Source organism: Petaurus breviceps, unplaced genomic scaffold (genome assembly GCF_028583685.1).
Source record: "Petaurus breviceps papuanus isolate PSGF00001 unplaced genomic scaffold, PetGlider_PUasm1.0 186, whole genome shotgun sequence".
Classification (NCBI taxonomy): Eukaryota; Metazoa; Chordata; class Mammalia; order Diprotodontia; family Petauridae; genus Petaurus; species Petaurus breviceps.
The window spans coordinates 20646261-20662786 of record NW_027185798.1 but is presented as its reverse complement, the minus strand read 5'-3'; the positions used below and the strand labels follow the sequence as shown (position 1 = coordinate 20662786).

Genomic DNA, 16526 nt, shown 5'->3' with positions numbered 1-16526 from the left:
ATCTATCTATCTATCTATCTATCTATCTATCTATCTATCTATCTATCTATCTATCTATCTATCTATCTACCTTTTTTTTTTTTTACTATAATCCAAGCTTCCTTGCTCCTAATTCAAAGATTTTCCTGTGATATCACTCTGCCTCCTTCAAAGCTGGCTAATAGGCCAAAATGTCAGGAAAAAAAACAAAGAGATTTGGGAATTTCAAATAATTCAATAGCAAATGTCAAGTAATTCCAACTTCAGCACTGGTTTGGTGTGACACCAATGACATCGGAGGCACTCTCTCGATGCTGATCTGATGATACTGGTTGACACACTGTCTAATAAGAGAGTCAGCTCAGCATGCAAGACGTAGACCTGGCCTTGGATTCAGGAGGATCTCGATTCTAATCCTGCCTTCGACACATATTAACTGCGTGGTCCTGGGCAAGTCACTTAACCTCTTGGTACATCAAATAACTCTCTATAAGTCACAGCTCATTGTCAGTTCTCATTGATGGTTTAGCCACAGTTTAGGGCATTTTTACATTTGGAGTTTCCTGAACCTATGAAATTACAGGTCCGGAGAAAAACTATATACATACTTCTTATATACATAAATTATTGAATGTTCTTTTTTGTCCTTATTTTGCTATCAATTGTCCATTTATATATATATATGTACATATACATACCATTGCATATATGATGTAATGTGTAATATTGTGCATAATATGCATTGTGTACTTTTCATATGGTCATAATCATTTTGCATAAATTCAAATTCTGCTTTCATGTCCTTCATTTTTGTGTCTATCTTTAAATTTTTCTTTGTATTCCTAATACTTGTGATCTTAATGGTTTTACTATATTTAATTACATTAATATGCCACTATCACTGAACCATTGAAATTTTAGGTAATTTCCATTTTTAATTTCATAATTAACACAATCATAAATATTTTTGCTTAGATAGGATTTTTTCCCATGTTAAATATATACCAGTAACAGGAATTTTGGGTAGAAACATATAATCAGTTTTGCATTTGATTTCAAAGTACTAAAATACTTTTCCAAAAGATCATGCCAATTTGCAATTCTATGAGCAATATATACTTGTTTCTCTGAAGCATTGCCAACACTGTTTTTTCCAGTTTTATGGATGTGAGATAACTAAAATTTGCTTTGGCTATGCATTTTTTTTTTTTTTAGTTTTTAACAAAGTTGAGCTCTCCCGCCCCCCCACCCCCAAGTGATTATATACACTTTGGGAAGTGGTATAATGTAACAAACAGACCACTGGATTTGGAGTCAGAGACCTGGGTTTAAGTCCCAGACCTGATATTCCATATGTGTTATTGTATGCCATTTACTACTTTGCCCCCTCAATTTTCCTACCTGTCTAGTGAGGATAATAATACTTATACCACCTTCCTCAAAGAATTCTTTAAGGACATTTTTGAAAATCCTAAAGCACTAAATAAATGAGTTATCGTCTTTATCAATTACACTTTTATTAGGCTTCATTCTTTTTATTCCTGAGCCGCTGTTAACAACCCTTAAAAGGTCACAAGGAAGAGGAGTTAGTGTGATATTAGAGAAGAGAGCAAATGTCCCATAAAAAAGCCACTTCATGGAATCTGCAAACCACAGGCCTGGGAGTTTGGCTTTGGTTCTTGGCAAAATCCTTGAATAAAGTATCCAAGGAATGTTGGCAAACATTTACAAAGGAAGCTGTGATCAAAAAGAGCCAGCAGGAACTTTATCATGAACAAACTGTGCCACACTAACCTTTTTTCCATTTCGGACAGGATTATTAGATTGGTAATTGAAAGAACTATTATAGGTCTAGCTTTCCTAGGTTTTACTAAAGCTTTTGGCAAATTCTTTTGTGGTAGAACTGGAGAGATGTGACTAGACTATAGTATAGAGAGATTTGGATAGGTTAGTGGGATCAGTGATCAGATGAAATTTAATGAGGATAAATGCAAAACCTTACATTTGGGTTTAAAAAATAAATTTAAGTTAAAGATTGAAGAGGTATGGTTAAATGGCAGTTGGTTTGCAAAAGACTTGGAGATTTTTGGTGGTCTGAAATTTCAATACTAGTCCTCAGGGTGTAATAAGGCAGCCAAGAAAACTGAAGCCATCTTGGGCGCATTTAGAGAAGAATAACATTAGGACAAGGGAAGAGGAGATTCTGCCATACTTTGACCTGATCAGAACACACTTGGAGTATTATGTTTGGCTTTGGGAGCCATATTTTAAATTAATCTTTTATTTATTTATTTTAGTTTCCAACATTCATTTCCACAAGATTTTGAGTTACAAATTTTCTCCCTGTTTTCCCCCTACTCGCTACCCCAAGATAGCAAGCCTACTGAATACCCCTTCCCCCAATTTGCTCTCTCTTATGTCCTCCCCCATGCCTCCCTAACTTTCTCATAGGACAAGATGGATTTCTATACCCAGCGCCTGTGTATCTTATTTCCCAGTTGCATGTAAAAAACATAGGAACCCTATTTTGGAGAGGACAGTGATAGGCAGAAGAGTGTCTAGAAAAGGGCCACCAGGATGATGAAGGCTCTCAAGCTGATGCCACGTGAGGACTGGTTGGGGAATGGAGGAGACTTAACTTGGAAAAGAGAAGGCTTGGGTCTGAGAGGAGGGGAACATGACTATTTCCAAGCATTTGGAGGGCTGTCATACAGAATAAGGATTAAACTTGTCATACTTGCCCCAGAGGGAAAAAGTAGGAGCAATCAATGGAAGGTGCAAAGAGGCAAAATTGGGCTTCATGTAAGGGAAAATTTCGAGGAACTATTGAAGTCCTCGCAAAGTGGAATGGTATCCTTTAGGTGGCAGTGAGATTCCCCTGGTTGGAAATCTTTAAGCAAAATCTGGATGTCCACTTCTTGGCTGTATTATAGAGATTTAGGTATGGTCAACTTAATCAGAATAAAGAAACACATTTAAGTAAGGGTATGTCTTCGTTGTATGAATTTCCCCTTCTATGGGTATCTTCTATGTGCTGACATGTGGGGAGATAGTTGGGGGAAAGGGAGAATTGGAATGTATTTGCACCTCCTTCTCTGGGTATCTATATTTGATAATCTCCTTGAAGAGGAGAACTCACCTAAAGTGGGAATCTGATTTAGCAACAGCCCAAGCTGCAAATTCCACCTGGTAATGGTTCTGATATTCTGCCTGCATCATCCCTTGGGATGTGTTTGAGAGCCCCAGAGGTAACAAGCAGCTTTAAGCCACAGAAGGGCTATTTTAATTTCCTGTACTCAGTTGGTCCATGGAGGCCCTCATATTTTTGTCTGGCTGTTAGTACTGTCCTTCATCTCCCTCTGAAGTCTTTACCTGAAGAGTTCCTGACACTGCCATGCTCTTTGTCCTCTGTTGTAATGGCTAAGACTGTATGGGGTCAAACAGGCATGAGGGAAGGACTTCAATTCATTTTTCATCATATTGACATCCATTTCCCCAATTGTTTTTGTTGAATAAGGATTAATTTCTCTGATGTTTAATATACCTAAGTTTATCACACACTAAACTTCTGCATATTTGAGGTTCTATTGGGGATATATTTACTCCATTCCATTGACACATTTTTCTCTTTGATCATGTAATGTTTATAATCACCACTTTTTATTATATTGAATTTAAGAGACAAGGCATAGGAGATAGAGAGTTAGCCTTGGAGTCAGGAAATCTGGGTTCCAGTCTTGCTTGTGATTTATACCAGCTGTGACCCTGGGTAAATCACTTATCCCAGACAAATCTCTGCATCAACTGAGGGAGTTTCCATGCTGGAATTCCACACACCCTTAGACAGTACCCCATCCCCATGAGACTAGACAAAACAGACCAGCCCAACTCTGTCAAGTCTGGCAGCAGTCTCATGACTTTTAGATGGCATCATTCTGACCAATACATGCCTAATTATTTTTCTGCTCTTAAAAATTAACTGATTTTGTCTCTGTCCCTGCAGGGTGTGGCCAATACATTTAGTATTGCCTACCACTATGTCCACAGCCGGGAACACATCTTGCATGTGATAGCAACTGCTGCTGGCTGGCTCCGAATTGTAGCACCTAATGTCAGGAACATCACCACCTTCTTGGTGGATCCTGAACCAGACCAGGTAAGCAGTGCAGGATAGAATCAAACTTCCAGGATATGTGAGTGGTGTTGACTTTTATGTGTAAATGGGAACACTTTTGAATTTAGATGTTCACTGGAGATATCTTTACACTTGGTTCTCTTGTGTAAATTCAAAAAGAATCCTGGATCTATGATCTAATATGTTCTTACTAGATTACATTTGACAGGCAAATAGAAAGAAGTCTAGATTAGAATCAGAAAACTTGGGTTATTGCCTTGCTTCTGTTATATATTGTATTCTCTATGTATTGTTTCTGTTATGTAGAGCTGAGACCATGGGAAGGTTGTTCTACCTTTCTGGCCTTAGTAAAGAAGGAAATGTGCCTTCATCAAGTCAAGTACAGTCAACTAACATTTATTAAGCATTTACTATATGTCAGACACGTTGCTAAACATTGGGGAGATAGAGGCAAACAATGCTGTCTGTGCCATTACGGAGTTCACAGTATAATGGGAGAGAACATACAAACAGCATGGAAATATGTACATATAAGGTATATAAATGAATTCATATTTAAAGGTGACCTCGATATCGAATACATCCTCTTATGGAATTGATTCTAATGTGTGGGTTATAAATAATCTTTAAAAGTATAAACCAATATACACATGTGAAATAATATTCCTGTTTTCACTAAAGAACCTCTTCCTTCTGTGTCTAGAGGTATTGCTTCCATTCATCTTCAGGAGAATTCCACATGCACAAGTAGAGGTAGAAACCATTGTTTTTAACCCCATCACCATGAGGCCTTATTATAGAAAGATTTTTTAAAAAACCAGTTTATGGGGATAGTTTGGATTTTGTTTTAGTATTCATAGACTTAGAGCCAGAATGGAACTTTCGGGTCACTTAGATCCTTTCATTTTACAAATGTAGAAACTGAGACCCTGAAAGGTCACACAGGTGACAGCTAAAATTTGTACCTAAGTCCTCTGATATCAAATCCAAAACTTTTTTTTTAATGAATGGCAAAGTCACATTTATAGGTCCATGCTTATAGCCATGGTAGATGGTTGGAACTTCTGGCTCATTCATCCATCCCCTCAGCAAATGTTCTTTGTTCCTAATATAAACACCTTGCCATGATAGAAACTCCAGAGGATCCCACAAAGTTACACTGTACTCAGAGAATTTATGGTCATAACTGGGTGTGGGAGGAGGACTCAAGATAAGTTCTATACTCACATCTAAAGTAAAATACAATGTGACAGCTATTACAACATGAAATTCCAAGTGAGACCAGAGAGAGGGAGAGACCAGGAGTGTGCTGGATCCAGCTCATGAAACTTTCTTGAGAACCAACTATGAAATTTTCAGGGTGAGCCTCTATTCTTCAGAAATTGACAAATGCTACAAATCAGGGCTTTATTTATTACTTTGTTGATTGTCTAGACTCTACTTACTGCTTGTGTGACTTGGGGTAAATCACCTAACCCCTCTAGCCCTCAGTTTCCTTATCTCAAAAATGAGGGGACTATACTGGATTTTCTCAAAGGTTGCTGACCAATCCAAATTTGTGATTGTATTTGGAACAAAAACAAGATAATTTAGAACATAACCAAGAATCAGGAAGTAAACAAAAAAGCCCTCTGGGCACATACAATAAATGGCACAGAGTCCAAGTCCTAAAGGTTTGTGTAGTTTATACCTAGGAGTAACCCCACAAGCCCTCATTATGAAACTATACTTGGTCTAGATAGCTTTCTAACAAACTTGGTTATCTAGTTTTTCAATCCACAGCAGTTCAGAAAGAATAAATTAGAGAGCTGTGAGCTTCTGGAAATGGTATCAGCACCTAAGTGCTGTCCAAGGTCTAGCTTAGTTAAAAAAATCAGGCAGGAGCAGCTGTCCAGTGCTGGAATATCCAATAGTTTCGAATAGAGATCACATATTTCTCTTGGTAACTGAAAGCCATTAGCTTTGTCCTTCTAGTAGGCTTGCAGAGCTGTTTCTAGTGACCAGTGAGGAATACAAGGCTCACTGATCATAACTACACTAACCAATCTCCAAGCTTTCTGGGAAGGTTACTTTCTTTTCAAAATGTTCGTTTTTGCTGATATCTTGTTGTTTCCCCCTTGTAGAATGTAAGCTCTTTGAGGACAGGAACTAGATGTCTCTTTTTTGTTAGTGTATCATCAGCACTGAGTTTATATTCTACAAGGAGGAAACAACATATTCAAATACAATATATGTATAAAGCACGCATTGATTTGGGGGAGTATACTAACAGCTGAGGGAATCAGGAAAGGCTTCTTGGCTTCACTTCTTGAGTTATGCTTGCATATGAAATATCTGCTATCTCTAGTTTCTCCTCCATTCTCCTAGTCAAAAGTGTTTTGGGATTAATTATTAATCCTTTTTCTTTCCTTTTCTCTTTTTTCTTTTGAACCAGACCCATGATTTCAATAGTAGAGGGAACTCCCAGTGTGGGAATTTGCATTGCCAATATAAATGAACCACTGTGGTATAATGGAAAGAGGGCCAGCTTTGGAGTCAGAGGGTTTGGGGTATAAATTCTGGCTCTGTTTCTTTCCAGCTGTGTGGTCGTGGGCAAGGTAGATAATCTTTCTGAGCCTCAGTTTCCCCATGTGCAAAATGATGGAGTTAGATTAGATCACTGGTGTTGTATTCCTATTTATTTTGTTAAATATTTCCCAAGAACATTTTAATCTGGTCTGGGCCACACTGCGTAGTGCTGGGGGTGGCATGGGGCCCTTTGGTTTCATATTGGACATCTCAGTATGAGATGGTTTCTAAGTTCCCTTCTGGCTCTAAGGCTATGATTCTAAGAACTCGTAGTTTTTGAGAGTTGCCTGGGACACCTAAGAGAGCCAAGTAACTTTTTGATTGCTACACACACAGCCAATATGTGTTGAACCCAGGTCATCCTGACTTCTAGACAGGCTCTCATTATGCCACAGAACAATAGAAAACATGGATTCAAACACACATGGCACCTAAGGGACATACATCATAATCCTCCCAGTGCTGAGGGAGGAGGAAGAAGACAAGACCTGAGATTTCCTTAGTTAAGGAGCTGCAAAGTAATGAAACTCCCCCCACCAATACAGGGCAGTACCTCAACAGCTTATATTCTTAGAAAATTGTCTAGAACCTTGAGAGACTGATTAGTTCAGTCACAGAGCTGGCATGTATCAGAGATGGGGCCTGAACCCAGTCTTCCTGGCTTCAAAGCAAGTCCTCTAGCCACTAAATCATACTGGCCCCATGCCCTAACCCCTTTTATGCCTTTCCTAGGTGGAGGGTAATCAGAAGAATACAGAAACACACACAGGGAACTAATTCTAGTTGTGCTGAAATTTCTTTTCCCTTTCTCCTTTCAAGGATTCAGATTATGTTCTACGAAAAATTATGTACTTGGACAATAAAAGACGGATGGAAATCTTCTCCTCTCCTGCTATCCTTCACAGGAAGGAGAATCTGTTCAGGTATGTAGATGAGACTCCCATGACTCCAGATGGTTATTAGAACATCAGGAACACTTTATGATAAGAAGCCAACCCGTCAATGATGCTTTGGAGGATCAACTCTACTGGCTGGACCAAGCTGTGGGTGGATAGACTCTTCTAGTTCATTCATCCCCAAACAGCCAGAAGGTGGCACCTACCACCCATTACAAGTAAAGAAGCAACCAAAGAAGCCTTCCTAAGAGACTTTTCCTGAGATTTTCTTGACTGACTAGAAATCCAATTAAAGGCTAGTCTGACTACAGGAGCCATTAACCTGATTCACTTAACAGAATGGATCTACTAATTAATATAAGTGCCCTCTGAACATATGTTCTCATATTGAGTGTTTCGGTAGGGAGAGGAGGAGACTATTTATACTTTCACATACATTGAAATTGCTTTGAAGCAATTTTTACCTGTGGAATATGGGGAGGCATCAATTATATATGGACCCCCGCAAACCATTGTTATAGAGAACCAGCTATCTTCAGTAATAGCATAGGTATGGACTAGTAATTTCATTGGCATCAGGAAGTCCAGGAGGAGGGGGCTTCCTCTACTGATACAAGTTGGAAATTTCTTTGCAATATAGAGTCTTTGGGAGTAATTGCCTGGGGTACCAAATGCTTAAGTGACTTGCCCAAGGTCAACAGCCAGTGTGCCTCTGAGGAAGGAATTTATGGGGGAAAGAAAGAAGAAACAGAAAAACATAAGCTAACAGCAAGGTCCTGTAAACAAGGGTGACTTAATGAATCATGGCACCACTGATTAAAACCAAGTAGTCAGAAAGGGATATTGTTTTTGGGAGAAAGAGGAGACACTTGGTTTTGAGCATGTTGAAGTAGAGCTGGCCTATTGTCAGTTTGACATGTGGACAGAACATTTGGGGGAGATGTCTGGGTAGAAATGCAGCATGGGATGTTGAAAAGAACAGTAACTTTAGAATCAGAGGACCTGGATTAAAATCCCAAATCTCTGTCACCTATGATTCTTCCTTTCTCTTCCCAATATATTCCTCTCTCACCTCTTAATTTCATTTTTTAGATATTATCCCTTCATATTCAATTTATCCTGTGCCCTCTGTCTATGTATACATGTATATGCATATGCACACACTCACATATATATTTATACACACATACACTCTCCTATACATACATATATATTCCCTTCAACTATCCTCATACTGAGAAAAGTCTCATGAGTTACAATTACTGTTTTTCCATGTAGGAATGTAAATAGTTCAACTTTAATAAGTTCCTTATGATTTCTTTTTCCTGTTTAACCTTTTCATGCTTTTCTTGCTTCTTGTATTTGAAAGTCAGATGTTCTGTTCAGCTCTGGCTTTTTCATCAAGAATGCTTGAAAATCCTCTATTTCATTGAATGACCATATTTTTCCCTGAAGCATTATACTTAGTTTTGCTGGATAGGTGATTCTTGGTTTTAATCCTAGCTCCTTTGACCTCCGGAATATCATATTCCAAGCCCTTCAATCCCTTAATGTAGAAGCTGCTAGGTCTTGTGTTATCCTGATTGTGCTTCCACAATACTCAAATTGTTTCTTCCTGACTGCTTGCAGTATTTTCTCCTTGACCTGGGAACACTGGAATTTGGCTATAATATTCCTAGGAGTTTTCTTTTGGGGATCTTTTTCAAGAGGCAATGGATGAATTCTTTCAATTTCTATTTTGCCCTCTGGTTCTAGAATATCAGGGCAATTTTGCTTGATAATTTCTTGAAACATGGTGTCTAGGCTCTTTTTTTGATCATGGCTCTCAGGTAGCCCAATAATTTTTAAATTATCTTTCCTGGATCTATTTTCCAGGACAGCAATTTTTCCAATGAGATATTTCACATTGCCTTCTATTCTTTCATTTGTTTGGATCTGTTTTATAGTATCTTGATTCCTCATGAAGTCATTGGCTTCCATTTGCTCCAATCTAATTTTGAAGGAATTATTCTCTTCAGTGAGTTTTTGAAAGTCCTTTTCCATCTGGCAAATTCGACTTTTTTAGGCATTCTTCTTCTCATTGGCTTTTTGGGCCTCTTTGCCATTCAAGTTAGTTTATTTTTTAAGGTGTTATTTTCTTCAGTCATGCTATTGACTTGCTTTTCATGATTTCCTTGCCTCATTCTCAGTTCTCTTTCCAATTTTTCCTCCACTTGTCTTACTTGATTTTCAAAATCCTTCTTGAGCTCCTCCATGGCCTGTAACCAATTCATATTTTTCTTGGGAGCTTTTGATGCAGGAGTTCTGACTTCATTGTCTTCCTCCTTTTCCATGCTTTGATCCTTTTGGTCCCCAACAAAGGAATCTATGGTAGGATTGCATTTCCTCTGCTTGATCATGTTGCCAGTCAATTACTTGACTTTTGATCTCTTTGCCACAGTAGAATTCTGATTTCAGAATGGAGAGAAGTTTGTCCCAAATTGCTGGGGTTTTCACAGCTGCCAGAGCTATTAAGAGGGTGCCCTCTTGTGATAGTAATGGCATTCAAAAGTTCCCCACCCCTGGATCACAATTGAATCTACCCCAGAGTTACATCAAGTTTAAACACAGCACTTAATACCCAAATGGAGGTCTTTTCTTCATCTTGACACGAGGCAAGTTCTCAGCAATCTTAGTTCCTGGGGAGACAAGGCTTAGCAAGGCCATAAGATACATTGCCAGTCCCTTCATGAATTTATCCTCTGTCTGTAGAACAGTCCTAGAACCCCTGAACACATTAGCAAAGCCCTCTCCCAGGATTTCTGTAAACATCCAACAAGAAAATCCTTCTTCAGGGCTTCCGAACCAACAGAAAGGTTCCCAGACCCCTGCAACAACAGCACTGTCCTTCACCAGTGGACAGTATTCACTCTGTCTGCAGGACAGTCTCCAGACCCCTGCAACAACAGTACTGTCCCTCACCAGTGGACAGTATTCACTCTCTGTCTGCAGGACAGTCTCAGGGCTTCTTAACCAAATGCCAGGCTCCAGGACTTCTTCAACAAAAGGACTGTCTTTCACCAGTGGACAAATCTGGCAAAACAACATCAAAACAGACAGACAAAGTACCAGCAAAACAGCCATGTCTCCTCAGTCCTTGGCAGCTCAGGGGGCAGGTCTCAAAAGTCCAGGGCAATTCAAAGCGGCCACCAGCAATTCTCTTAGTCTCTCTCTCTCCACGAGGTGCTGCTTCCAAAAAGATCTTCCGCCTCTCTCTAGCGTCTCTCCAAATCTACCTCACCAGCTTCTCCCAGTTCAGGACTTTCTTTTCACATCAACAAGCCCATCCCACAGGTGGGATTAACAAGCTCTGGGTTTTAACACAATCAATTTGAAAACCAAGCCAATACAGGGGGAACTTTAAATGCCATTACTATCACACCTCTCTGCAGCCCCCACACACTCTGACACACTGGCCACACACCCTAGGACCACCACCCAAGACCGTGATCCAGATCCAAGCAGGTCAAAGCAAGAGCAATTTCCCTCTGAATGGTCACTTGGTCCCCCTACAAATCTGCATGCCAGGAGCTCTGGAAGCAGCCACATAGCAGCAGCTGCAGCCACCATACCTCTGCAACTTCTTGCCCTGGGGGCAGAAGCCAGACCACACTCTTCTGACCCCCATCTTCCAACAGACTTCCACACTGACCTTTTACTTTGTCTTTGGCATTTATGGGTTGAGAAGTCTGGAAAGCACCACAAGTGCTGGTGATTCACTCTCCTGAAGTCTGCTCCAGCTGCCAGTGGTTGGGGCTGCCCTGGGGCCACAACTGTGTGGTTCATGTGGGACTGCACTTGGCTCCTAGCATGCTGCAATAGACCTTTCCTGTTGGCCTGTCAGGCTACCTTCAGTGGGAGATTTTTTTTCTCTCTGTCACTTTGTGGGTTCTGTAACTCTAAAATTTGTTTAGAATCATTTTTTTACATGTATTGGAGGTGGTGGGGGCCAGAGCCACCCAGAAGTCCTGTTTTTACTTCGCCATCTTGGCTCCACCTCCCCCCAGGACCCCACAAGTATTTATTAAACACTAACAATATGTTTCCAGAGCAGTTACATGGTGCAGGAGATAAAGTGCTAGACCTGAAGTCAGGAAAACTCATCTTTCTGAGTTCAAATCTAGCCCCAGACACTTATTAATTGTCTGACTCTGGACAAGTCACTTCACCCTATTTGCCTCAGTTTCCTCATCTGTAAACTGAGGTAGGGAGGGAAATGGCAAACCCCTCCAGTATCTGTGCCAAGACAACCCCAAAGGGGGTCACAAAGAGTAGGACAGGACTGACACAGTGCAACAACAACATGGTGCTGCTCTGCTCTATTTTGGAGATGCGAAGAAAGGCAAAAATAGTCCCTGCCCTCAGGGAGCTCCCTTTCTAATGAAGATGATAATGCATAAACAATAGGATATATAGTGAGTAGAAGATAGGTAATCTCAGAGGGGAAGGCATTTTCAGCTGAAGGAGATTGGGAAAGACCTTCCAAATAAGCTATTTAAGCTGAGACAGAGGGAAACCAGGGCAACAAAGAGGAGGAAATGAAAAGAGAGGGTGTTCTAGGCATGGGGGAATAGGCAGAGAGTCAAAAGGCCTGGGGATGGGATATGGAGTGTTGTGTGGGAGCAGCTACCACGAGAAATTTAAAATGTATTTCATGTTTTTTTAAACCAAGCTGTTTATAATAGAGATTCATCATGTCATACAGAACTCTCTCACTTCTTTACTTAAGGAGATGTTGATATTTGTTTTTCAAGTTCATATAATAACAAGAATAATCCATTTTAAGTGTATATACAATGGGATGGATAGAAGACCAGCCTTAAAATCATGAAGATCCAGGTTCAGATCTTACCTTTGGACAAAGAAAACATGTGTGTCTGTATCTATGTCTATGCTTTTCTTTCTTTTTTTTATTTTTTAATTAATTTGTTTGTTTCCTTTTAGTTTACAGGATTCAATTCCACAATTCCTTGAGTTTCACATTTTGTCCTCCTCCCCTCCCCCCCACGGCGGCTTATAGTCAAGTATAGGATCTGTAAATACTTTCACATTATACATTAGTCAGGTTATAAAGACAGATTGTATCAGATGGAATGAAAAATGGTAAAGAGGACATAAAACCAAACAACAGAAGGAAAAAGATCAGGTATTTCGCTTCCACATGGATATAAACTCAGTTCTTTCTAGTTCTTTCTCTGGATGCACACATTTCTCTCCATCACGAGTCTTTTGGGATTGACTTATATCACCGCATTGCTGAGAGGAGTCCAGCCTATCAGAGCTGGTCATCACACATGCGTTGTGTCTGTAATTGTGTACCAATTCCTCCCGGTTCTGCTCTTCTCACTCTATGTCTATGCTTTTCATCAAGATGCAAAGAAGCAGTGTTTATCATGCCTTGGGTGTTCTCACCATCTTATCACTGTTGGATTGAAGCTTCATCAGGGAATTCTAGCCCCTCTGCTGTTGTATGTGACTGTTCTAGTAGATGGCTATTAATAGGATGAGGTGATTTCATACTCTTCCGTCTACTTGCTTCTGTTTCAGAGACTATATCTTCAGAAGTATAGACACCTCTGAGGTTATTTTCACTTACGCCCTTGGGACCCATCACATAGTTGCTCCAATTCGAGACAGAAAGGGCCAGGCACTGGGGTCACTTGATTTCACCACTTCACAGAGGAAGATCTTGCCAATTCATGAGTACAAAGATCTACAGAAAATGCTGAAAATAGTCCAAAAAGCCTGCAACGAAATACTAGGCGAATGCTTGGGAGAAATCCAGAAAAAATATGTCCTAGGTAGGTATGGCATTTGGAGAGACACTCTAGGGTTCTAGATTAAAGGGTTCTGCAGGAATCAGACAGGGGGGAATCTGAGATCCCAGCTCACCACTTACTGACTGTGTGACCTTGGACATGTTACTTCCTCAGGCAGTGGTTTACATTAGATGACCCCTGAGATGTCTTCCTTATCCAAATCGATAAACTTGCTTTTCATTTGAAAGAGAAAATTCCAAGTATACTATGCCCAGGAACCCCAGATTCAAGAAAGGTGGCATGTGTCACTGAGAAGTGTGTGTCATGGACCATCAATGAGAGCTGTGTTCTTCTGATTGCAGAGATGGAGTACAAAGGAGAAGTACAAAGGGCTGGGATTCTCTTCTTCCGAATCATGCTGAAAGAGGTCCAGGGAAGGATCCAGGAGCTCGATCCTCAGGCCTTTAAAGAGCTGAAATATTATTATGATAAATTTTCATCTATGACATCCTCATCCTTTGAAAAGAGTCACCACAGGCCTTCTCCCTTGGTCCATGACATCATAAAAGCAATAGTGTTGATCCTTCATCCAGAGTGGGAGAATACAGAGACTGTTGATGTCTGGGATCAGTGTAAAAAGGTGAGCCCTAGTGCCATCAACTTTGCTGTAGAGGACTGACAATGATGGGTCATTCCCTGATCCTTCTGCTCTCTGTTGGCAGCACATCACCGGAGAACTGATTGCAAAGCTTTGCATCTTTGATCCCACTGCAGAAAATGTCACAGTTGATCCAGATCTCATTTCTAAATATATCAAAGGTAAATCACTTCCATTCTCTTTCTGAACCTTTAGTAACAGCAATACAACCCAACTGCAATTCAGAGACTTGGGTTGGAATTAGGCAAGAAGGGAAGGGGAGCTAGGTGGCATAGAGTAGTGCATAGAGTGTCAGGTTTGGAGTCAGGAAGATTCATTCATCTCTCTAAGTTAAAATCTTGTCTCAGATACTTACTAGCTGTGTGGCCCTGGGCAAGTCACTTAACTCAGATTGCCTCAGTTTCTTCATCTGTAAAATGAGCCAGAGAAGGAAACGGCAAACCATCCCAGTATCTTTGCCAAGAAAACTCCAAATGGGGTCACAGACAATCAGACAGAACTGAAGTGATTGAACAACAGATGAGATTGAGACAATAAAAATGATTGAGAGGGGTGAGGCAGGGTGGAGGATGAAACTTTGTATGAACTATCCCTGATAAAAGCCTGATAACCAAGATATTTAAGGAACTAACATAAATACACAAGACCAAAAATCGTTTCCTAATAGAAAGTGGTCAAAGGATATGAACAAACAAGTCTCAAAAGAGCTATAGACCATGAACAATCATATGAAAGAATGCTCCAGATCAGTAAGAATAAGAGAAAAGCAGATTAAAGCACCCCCAGAAAATTGGCAAAGTTGAGGAAAGGCAGGAATAAGAATAAGGCAGTACAATTCAGATGAACCAGCATTTCTTTGTACTGTTCATTTATTCCCACTTTCCGCAAGAAACCTTTCTGCTTTCCCTACCACTGCCAGTCACTTCTCTCTGAGATGATTGCCAAGTTCCTGTCTATATCTCATGTGTCCATAGCTGTTTGTATGTTGTCTCCCCATTAGAATGTAAACTCCTAGAGGGCAAGAGCTCTTTTTGTCTTCCTTTGTATCTCCAGCAGTTAGCACAGTGCCTTGAATGAACAAAGTAAACAATAAAGGCTTGTTGACTGACTGATTCCACCAAATGTTGTGCTAGGTGCTGGAGATATTAAAAACAAACCAAAAACCCCAAACAAAGAAACCTGGTCCCAGCCCCCGTGGAGCTCACAGAAAAGGAGATTCAAGTTATATGCAAAATAAATATTAAATAATTTTAGTGGGTTGAGTGAGGTTAAGTACTAACAACTTGGGGAGATGAGAAAAGGCCTTTCATAGGAAGTGATGCCACCTGAGTTCTGAAGGGATTAAGGAGTTCTGTGGAACAGAGGTGAGGAGGAAGAGCATCCTCCTGGGTAAAGAATGGAGATGTATACAAATACAGCAACAATCATGTGAAAGACTGCTCCGGTAGAAACGAGCTTGTGTGGCTGGAGGGAGAGGATCTGAAGGGAACTCACATGGAATCATCTAGAAAGAAGAGATGGAGTCATGTTGGGAAGGGCTAGAGATGTCCAACAGAGGTGTTTGTATTTAATCCTCTAACAATGGCAGGAGGTAAAATCTGGTCTGCGTTTGGGGCCAGGGGGCTACAGGGAAGACACTTGACTTCTTTGTCTTGATTGTGGGAGGGGAGAGGCCAAACCCAGACGTGTTTCAGTCCAAGGTGAAATGCTCCACCCTATCCCTACCTAGGTTGCTCCTTTAAAATATCACAAGAAGCTAGTTGAGGAAAAATACAAAAACCAAACCCTGCAGCTTTTCATATTCTCCACTCTTTGAGGAGAAGAGAGTCTGCTCTGTGTAACCTTAGCCTTAGCTCAACCTGTGGATGATATGATTGATGCTGCAAACTCCCTCAGCTTCCCCAGGCTCCTGGCTGGAGAAGCTTAGAAGTCACAGAGTCCAACACTATCATCTCTCTGATGAGGAAACTGAAACCTAAAGAAGTGAATCGAAGTGTTCAAGGCCACATAAGCAGCAGAGGCAGAGCTGAGATTCCAAGCCAATATTCTGCTGTGTCCTGCTCCTCAATAAAAATTCATTAATTACTGAGTACATTCATACATTTGAGTAAAATCTGAATGTCCTACAAGCTCACAGTCTTTGATACTGGAATAGGGTGGTGGGGTATGACTTAGAGACCATCCAAGTCAGATCCCTCACTTTACAATCGAGGAAACCAAGACCCAGAGATGGGAAATGACTTCCCTGAGGACATGTTGTGAGCCAAGAGCTAGAGAGAGTGTAGGTCTCCTGACTCCTGGGCTAACAGCTTTTTTGCTAGACCATGCTTTCTCTAAGATTACTCAAAAGGCTGGTATAATCTGGCTTCAGAGGTAACTTTCTGATGGAAATATAATTATTAGTATATTCTTTCTCTCTCCCTCTCCCTCTCCCTCTCTCTCTCCCTCTCTCTCTCTCTCTCTCTCTCTCTCTCTCTCTCTCTCTCTCTCTC

General features: G+C 40.5%; 1 protein-coding gene across 1 annotated transcript in view; it reads left to right on the top strand.

Annotated features, from left to right (window-relative positions):
* EFCAB5 (EF-hand calcium binding domain 5) overlaps positions 1-16526 on the top strand; it is a 131669-nt gene that overhangs the window by 108726 nt on the left and 6417 nt on the right. The window contains exons 16-20 of the mRNA XM_069089740.1: positions 3983-4135; positions 7502-7605; positions 13165-13418; positions 13739-14016; positions 14099-14195. Coding sequence (XP_068945841.1) covers positions 3983-4135; positions 7502-7605; positions 13165-13418; positions 13739-14016; positions 14099-14195 — 886 coding nt within the window. The remainder of the gene's footprint in view (positions 1-3982; positions 4136-7501; positions 7606-13164; positions 13419-13738; positions 14017-14098; positions 14196-16526) is intronic.